The 9,027-nt window shown below is 44.2% G+C and overlaps 1 protein-coding gene across 1 annotated transcript; it reads left to right on the forward strand.

The window, feature by feature from the left end:
- The first annotated feature begins 7,873 nt into the window (after window positions 1-7,873).
- LOC134602067 (olfactory receptor 1468-like) lies at window positions 7,874-8,815 on the forward strand. The gene has a single exon (XM_063446565.1). It carries the CDS (start codon window positions 7,874-7,876, stop codon window positions 8,813-8,815), a length of 942 nt encoding a protein of 313 aa, XP_063302635.1.
- The last annotated feature ends 212 nt before the right edge of the window (window positions 8,816-9,027 follow it).

Here is a 9,027-nt window from a genome sequence, read left to right on the forward strand (position 1 = left end):
CTCCATCTCAGTAAGCGTCCATTATCTCCAGCTACTCTGTTCAGCCATACAAGGGGGTTATGATCAGTAATTAAGGTGAATTATTGACCATACAGATATGGGGTTAATTTCTTTAGGGCCCAGACCAGGGCTAAGCACTCTTTTTCCACTGCCGCGTAACTCACTTCTCTAGGTAACAGTTTTCTGCTGAGATACGCGACAGGGTGTTCGCCCCCGTCTTCGCCGACCTGGCTTAGCACTGCCCCCAGTCCGTACATGGACGCATCTGTGTGGACGACAAATCTTTTGTTAGGGACGGGGGCAGATAAAACAGGTGCATTGATCAAGGCTTGTTTCAAGGTTTGGAAGGCTGTTTCACAGGCGGGAGACCACAGGACTACTCTAGGTAGATTCTTCTTTGTTAAATCTGTCAAGGGTTTGGCGATGGCGCTGTAGTCAGGGACAAATCTCCTGTAGTACCCTGCTGTCCCTAAAAAAGCTAACACTTGTGTCTTAGTGTGGGGTGTGGGCCAATTGGCTACGGCCTCTATTTTAGCGGGTTCTGGTCGTTGTTTCCCACAACCCACCCGGTGTCCCAAATACTGGACTTCAGCCATGCCAAAGTTACACTTCTCCGGCTTTAGAGTTAGGCCGGCGGCCCTAATCTGATCCAACACAGTCTCTATGTGTTGTAGGTGTTCCCCCCAAGTCTCGCTATAGATCGCAATGTCATCCAGGTATGCGCAAGCGAAGTCCTGGAAGCCATCAAGGAGGCGGTCCACTAAGCGCTGAAAAGTAGCTGGGGCGTTTTTCATCCCGAAAGGCATGACCTTAAACTGGTATAGGCCAAACGGGGTGACAAACGCCGACTTAGGGATAGCGTCCTTGGCCAGGGGAATCTGCCAGTACCCCTTGCACAAGTCAATGGTGGTCAGATAGCGTCCCCTGGCAATGCGATCCAATAGCTCGTCTACTCGGGGCATGGGGTATGCGTCTGTCACAGTTCGGTCGTTGAGGCGTCGGTAATCGACACAGAACCGGGTCGTCCCGTCCTTTTTGGGGACTAGGACGACGGGAGATGCCCAGGGACTGTCGGATGGCTCTATAACCCCTAGTTTTAACATTTCCTGAATCTCCTTCCTCATCTCTTCTTTTACAGCCTCGGGAATTCTATAGGGAGTTTGTCGGAGCGGGGCTTGTCCTGGGGTTTCTACGTAATGGGTCGCTACAGGTGTGTAACCTGGCTCCTGGGAAAAGGTTAATCTCTTTTCAACTAGTAGTTGCTGGAGTTGTTCTCGTTCTGTGGGAGTTAATCGCTCCCCTAGCTGTACTGTATTAAGCAGAGTTTTGGACTCGGGGTTGGCTAATAGATCAGGGATGGGGAGACTGTCAGGGTCCTCAGTGGCGGGGATGCATATGGCGGCTATGTCTTCGGGCCGTTCTTGGTATTCCTTTAATAGGTTTATATGAAAGGACTTCTGTATCTTTTCGTCCTTGCTACTGGCAATGATATAGGTGGTGTCACAGACCTGGGCTACTACTTTGTAGGGGCCTTGCCAGGAGGTCTGCAATTTATTTCCTCGAACGGGTTTAAGTACTAGAACTTTCTGTCCTACCTGGAATGTTCTCAGCCTAGCGTTCCGATCGTACCAATGTTTCTGCCGACCCTGGGCCGCATGGAGATGATCCCGGGCCATCCGGGCTAACTGTTCCATACGGTCCCGCATTTCTAGCACATATGGTATGATGGGGACACCTTCGTGTTCCGTCTCTCCCTCCCAGTGCTCTCGGATGAGGTCGAGAGGGCCTCGCACCCTCCGTCCATAGAGCAGTTCAAAGGGAGAGAACCCAGTGGACTCCTGCGGCACCTCCCGGTAAGCAAACAGGAGGTGTGGCAAAAATCGCTCCCAGTCTCTGTATTCCGCCGTAAAGGTCCGTAGCAATTGCTTTAGGGTACCATTAAAGCGTTCACAGAGACCGTTAGTCTGGGGGTGGTACGGTGAACTAAGTAGGGGCTTAATACCACAGACCTTCCACAACTGCTGGGTTAAGTCTGCGGTAAACTGGGTCCCTCTGTCCGACAAGATTTCCTGGGGAAATCCTACTCTGGTGAATATCCCGACTAGCGCACTAGCGACAGTGTCAGCCTGGATATTCGTCAGAGCGACGGCTTCTGGGTAGCGGGTGGCATAGTCCACCACGGTAAGAATGTATTTCTTACCAGAGGGACTGGGGTTAGGTAGGGGTCCTACTAGATCGACTGCCACCCTGCTAAATGGTTCCTCGATCACAGGCATAGGGGACAGTCGAGCTTTCGGATGATCCCCTCTCTTCCCCACCCTCTGGCATACATCACACGTGCTACAGTAACGGCGTACGTCCTTCGAGATTCCTGGCCAAAAGAAGGTCTGAGTGATTCTGTATGTTGTGCGGTTACCCCCCAGATGTCCTGCTAATGGAATGTCGTGGCCAATTCGGAGAAGCTCCAATCGGTACTTTCTAGGTACCACTAATTGGCGCTTCTGCGAAGGAGCACAGCCTCTCTTCCTGCCTTCGGTTAATCTGTATAATCGGTCCCCTTCCCATATAAAACGTTCCCGCTCATCCCCTCTATTGTCAGCTAGTTCTCGGTACTTTCGGAGGGTGGGGTCCTGTCTAGTTTCCCTCCCAAACTCCTCTGGGGTGTCCCAAGCTAGCGGTCTATCTGTAGTGTCATTGCTAGGTGTCTGTCGGTGGCTTACCTGGGTCTCCCGACCTGTTGGCGGATCGTCCTCGATACGGGTCTGTGAGCGGGTGGTCACGGGGCAAGCCGCAGCAGTAGTGGGTAAAAAGGCCGAGGCTAGAGGGCCAATATCATTGCCCAACACGACCTCAGCGGGTAGGTTGTCCATAATGCCCACCGTGGTCTTTCCTGACCCGACTCCCCAATCCAAGTGTACCCGGGCGGTGGGTAAGCGAAAAACAGCCCCCCCTGCGACCCGAACAGCAACAGTACGGTTAGACACAAGTTCTGGTTTCACCAGATGCTTTTGTATTAAAGTGATGGTAGCGCCAGTGTCCCTTAGGCCTTGTGCTATCTGTCCATTTACACGCACCTCCTGACGGTGGTGCTGGCGATTATCTGGGGAAGCCGCTTGTATGGGGTTGGCCTCATATAATATTCCCAGGCATTCCTCAGGGCTCCCTTCAATTTCCAGGCAGTGAGCAGCAGCGGGGCGTGAAGATGGGCTTTCGTTGTTAGATGTGCGCCTCCAATTATTATTGGCTGATCCCAACGGGCAAACACGGGCAATATGTCCCAGGTTGCCGCAGCGATGACACGTCACTCTGTAGGATTCCCGGGGCTGGTTGTTAGACCCTTGAGGACGTGGAGGTCCTGGGGGTACCGGGGCCCGGAATTCTGTGCGTGCAGCGTGTGTTGGGGTGCGGGCCTCTGTTCTAGGTGCTGGTCGTGTAGTACCTTGGCTCACTTTTCTCGTTTCCACATATTCGTCCGCTAGTCGTGCTGCCTCATTTAAGTTGGCTGGGCGGCGATCTCTCACCCAATCCTGTGTATCCGCCGCCAAATCTTGGAAGAAATGTTCCATCAAGAACAATTGTAGCACTTCTTCTCCGGTGTTAGCATTGCACCCTTGCATCCAATGTGATGCCACCCTTTGTAGTTTGTTTGCCCATTCCATGTGGGAGTCCGCTGCCTTCTTTTTGGACTCCCGGAAGCGACGGCGATATGCCTCTGGGGTGACTGCGTATCGGGTGAGTAGTGCGGCTTTCACCCGCTGATATTGTGTGATATCTTCGGCCGTGAGTGCCCGAAAAGCCTCATTTGCTTTTCCTGAAAGTTTTCCAGCCAGAATAGTAACCCATTGGTCTGGGGGTATCTGGTGCAGTGAGCACTGCCGCTCAAAATCTGCCAAATACCCATCAATCTCTTCCTCATTTTCTGCAAACGCTTTAAATGCAGTAAATGGTATTTTCCTCCCTGCAGCAACGGGAGGAGGAGTAGGAACTATATGTGTACTAGCTTGTTGCGCCAATACATGTTCCGTGTCTTGCCTCCTCTTAGTCTCGATCTCCTCTTTTGCGTTCTTGAACAGTCTGTCTAATAGCTCCGTGGTCTTTTCCGGATATAATGCTAATCTTCGCTGTACAATAGCAGTGAGTACATCGTTCTCGCTGACCGGTGCAATAGGTTCAGTTACCTCCATGGATCTATCCATTTCGTCCAGCTCCAGTAGGTCAGCTATCAGCTCTCTCCTTGGTCTGTTACTAGCACTCCTACCACGATTTTCCAATAGATCTTTCAGTGTGGGTCTTTTCAGCTTGGCATACTGAGACTCCATTCAGCACTTGCTCCTTGGGCAAAAAGAACCATCCCACCGCTGCCAACCAATGTAACGGCTACCCAGATAGAGAGAGGGTTTCTGCCGTTGAAGACGTCCTTTTTCCCTGCAAGCTGCTGTGGAGAAGTAAGCTGATGTAATCCCATCCACGATATCCAGAGTGAGGAGCAGGTTCAGCTGTAAACAGGAGCAGAATAATATCCCCAAATAATCCCCTTCCAAGAACGAGACGAGGCTACGTTTTGAAGGGTCAAGATGAACTGAGGACTGGAACACCCAGCCTGCTTTTTATTAGAAATAGATACACACAGAACACTCCCAGGGGGAGGATGAAAACAACCAATAATAAAGATGGTAACACCCCCACGTCTCCTCCCCTCAGATAACTACATAACCCAATTAAAATGTCCACATTTTTCCACCAGTTCTGGATGTACCCCAAAAACAGGGGGTACAGCTTTAAATCCGGTAGCGCTGGATAGCTCTCCTTCAGGGGGACAATATATCCAAAAATCACCCCATTCGGATGTACAGTTCGGGAGATACAACGTTCCAAAGTTTTGACCGACCGCACAGACCAACTAGCCGAAATTAGTTCCATGAGTTTTGGCCTTGCGGTCGGTCTCCGTTCGCACGGTAAAAAGGTATGATACTCTGGCCATCCATGCGAATCGCGGGGTTCGCTGGAATCCCCATAGATGATTGCATATAACTACCGAACGAGGGGACGTTCGGTAGTTTCCGTACGAACTTATGGAGGTCTGGAGGATTCAGCGGTGTTCGCCTGTTTGCGTATCCGTTTTCAGTTCCATGCGATTGCAGGCAAACACCGCTGTTCGCACACAAGATGGCCGCGAACACGTGGAAAGTCCCGAAATGGCGGCCACCTCTGCATTACACGTGAAATTCGCACGGAACCAGACGAACAGAGGAATGGAGCGAATGGATGTGTAAATTGTAATTCCCTGGTTTGTTTCACATCCACCAGAGGTTGTTAGGGATCTGTTACAATTGTGTTTCGACACATCATATAGCGGGGTACCAGACTAAACTTGATTGCACTTGGTACTGTGTTAATTTGTTTTGTTGTAAACTGAACTGGGTGACTGGATGAATTCCCAAACTAAATGTAACTAAATCATGATCCAACAAGTTGAACAATGGACAAGAATGCTCATTTGATTAATGACTCAGAATTATGCCCATGGAGTCAAAAAAAAATGTATAGATGATTGATGGGGAAAAACAGTTAAAAAGGGAAATTTGCCCTTTCCAAATTATTTCATTTTTCAACCAAGTGGTTGTCACAAGTCTAGTGATAATTTGATTAATATTATTATTGGTATCATTCAATTTACTTTATTTAAGCAGAACTGAGTTTTTTTATTTGCACAACTAATATTTTCCTGTGTGTATAGTACCACAAAACAAAAATATTTTAAGAAACTGCTTTTAAAGGGTTAACTTTGACCTGTTTACTAATAGTATTTGAATAATTAATATTAATTAATAAGCCTAATAGTGTGTAGATACAATATAGAGTAGGGGATTATCTGCTAAACACAGATAAAATGGAAAAACATAGCGTTTAACTGTGTGAGAGTAAATGAGGATATATAGTTAACAATTGGCCACTCACAAATTTTCAGATGTTAAAAAGCCTTGAGTGTTGTCTTTTTTGCTGTCATTGATGCACCAAGTCCCTGAGGAAGTCCTATTTTAGGACGAAACGCGTAGGACGCCCAATGGTGACATGCTGATTGTTTTAAATATACATGTAAGTTATTAAATCTTTTTTTACTACACTCTGGAATTGCACCTTATTTTTCCATATATATTTTCTCTTTTGAGCAAATATCTCTAAACTACTGATGGGAGTGTGAGGATGAACATAGAAAACTTGGAAGAAAAAGATAACACTCAAGGCTTTTTAACATCTGAAAATTTGTGAGTGGCCAATTGTTAACTATATATCCTCATTTACTCTCACACAGTTAAACGCTATGTTTTTCCATTTTATCTGTGTTTAGCAGATAATCCCCTACTCTATATTGTATGTATGCTGAAGACAAGAGGAAGTCTTTGGGGATCTTTTCCGGATACTTCACCTTATACAGGGAAGCTCCATTTTTTATATACTATCACTATTTTCACTGGGGTTGTGTTCACATATTTTGTTTGCTAATAGTGTGTAGGTTAGCCAGGTTTTTTGTGGAACAAAAGATGTGGCTGCTGGTTGCACAGGTTCCTGCGATTCTCAAATTCCATTTCTTTCTGATGCCAAAATATAAGTGACAAGCAGCATTGTGCTAATCATGTAAAAATACCATTACCGTAATCTGATATATCAACTGTGCATGAATGGGTCCAACACCTGTTAAAGCATTCAAGAAGAGATGGTTTAAAGAGTTGAAAAAAGATTCAATATCACAGCTGAAAAAAAAAAACATGTATTATGTGCACGTAAATATCTTATTCTTAGAAAATATTTTATCATTATTTTTAAGATAATATTTAGCCATTTAGCCAATATTTAGCCATTTTAATAGATCGACTCAGTGTCTTATAGGAATCCAAAGTGCATTTCACATTTTAAGACAGAGTAGCTAACTTAGAATTTTTTCCAATTCGGTAGTTTTAGCTTTTCATTTTAATTTCACTCACTTTGTATTCACTTTTAATTCTCACTTTCGTAAATAAGCTGTGGGTCTGTTCCGGTGGACTATGAGAAATATTTATATACAGTTGCACAGTGTTGTGCCAGTACCGTAACAACACAATATTGCTCTTATTGAACACTATATAATGAGTGCATTGTGTAATCCCTTGGCTTCCAATTTGACTCTTTTTGTGTTTTTAACAGAGGTGACTTGTTATTTCTATCCACTCGTCGAAGAATTCCCCATAGTTTGTTCTGTGGGCTAAAAAAGCTGACTGGAACAGTAAATAGGGTGTATTACAGAATGTCAGCTCCTTTTGTGATGTCTGTAAATTATGAGTGACGGAAAAAAACTTAACAAGGTTTTTGAAAAGAAAATGTCTAATAGATATATCTGATTGCACATAATGTACCTATATCGAACTGGCTGGCATTGCATTTGAACATTTGAGAATTTTTGGTAAGAGAAAGGTTTATATATATATATATATTTATTTATAATTAATCCTTTTTTGCCTACATCATACAGAATTGAACCATGTCCTACTTACACTGATAAAAATGAATGAATTGAGTAATGTATAAACTTTAGTTCCCTGAACTGTTTTTTTTTTTATTTTAAAGCACAACCTCTTTGTCTCCCAGACATTTTTAATAAATATAAGGTAGTTTGTTAAATTAAGCGGTTACAATCATCAAGTCTTACGAGAATCCAAATGTTTAAAAGCTACTGCTCCTTCTTTCCTGAAAACAGGATCCTCTCATATTCCAAGAGCATAGACAACAAGGAAGTCATGCCAGTAGCCCCTCCACTCTGGGCCATGATGGTGTTACACTGTGTACACATGAACTTTTAGATCGGTTACATTTGTCTCTTTTCATTATTCTACAGGCAATGAGTTTAGAGAACCAGACAGTGATCCATGAATTTATTCTCCTGGCCTTCAGCAACATTTACACAGGAAGGTTCTTGATCTTCCTTTTCCTGCTTCTTATTTACCTAGTAACATTGGTTGGAAACCTATTGATTATTTTTGCATTTTACTTCAATGTCCATCTTCATTCTCCCATGTACTTCTTCCTCGGAAATTTTTATTTTTCTGAAATTGTATTCACTGCAAACATTACACCCAATATGTTGGTTATTATATTTCATGGAGGGGTGATCATCTCTACAAATAACTGCATCACACAATATTATATATATTGGGTATCTACTTTTGCAGAATGCCTCCTTCTAACAGTCATGTCATATGATCGCTATTTAGCCATTTGCAGTCCATTGCATTACTCATCAATCATGTCCCAAAGACATTGTCTCCACCTGGTTGTCTGGTCTTGGTTAACAAGCTTCTTATTACCAGTAATTGAAGGAATATGGTTGAGTGAGCTGCCATTCTGTGGCTATAACATTATCGACCACTTTGTCTGTGATCTTGCTCCAGTGCTTCAGCTCTCTTGTTCAGATACAAGCTTTCTAGAAATGACCGATTTTATCCTCTCATTTCCAGTTTTTGTGTTCCCCATCATTTTCATCATTATATGTTACATCAGGATTATATCCACCATCCTCAAAATTCCATCTAGAACTGGCAGGAAAAAAGCTTTTTCCACCTGCAGCTCTCACCTCATAGTTGTTTGTACATATTATGGAACACTTGTCTTCATCTATATGACCCCTTCAACAGATAACTCATTCACAGTAAAGAATGTTCTATCTCTTGTCTACATAGTGGTGACTCCTCTCATCAACCAATTTATATACAGTCTTAGAAGCAAGGAAATCAGATTGGCCATTGTAAAATTATTCAGCAGGTTTTGGGAGTGTGAATTCTAATATTAAAATAATTTGAAACAGTGAAAGACAATATCTTATTTGAGATATGGAAATGGTCATTATAGGTGCCTGTTTAAGTGTCACTTAAGGAATAGATAAGCAGGTAGAAAACAGAATGAACAGGAGCTTTCTCAATAACACCTTACATTCCAGCTATCCCCAGCAATCCTTCTGTTTTAGCAAACCATATATTGATGTTCATGTCACCTTTA

Source organism: Pelobates fuscus, chromosome 3 (assembly GCF_036172605.1).
Source record: "Pelobates fuscus isolate aPelFus1 chromosome 3, aPelFus1.pri, whole genome shotgun sequence".
Taxonomy (NCBI): Eukaryota; Metazoa; Chordata; class Amphibia; order Anura; family Pelobatidae; genus Pelobates; species Pelobates fuscus.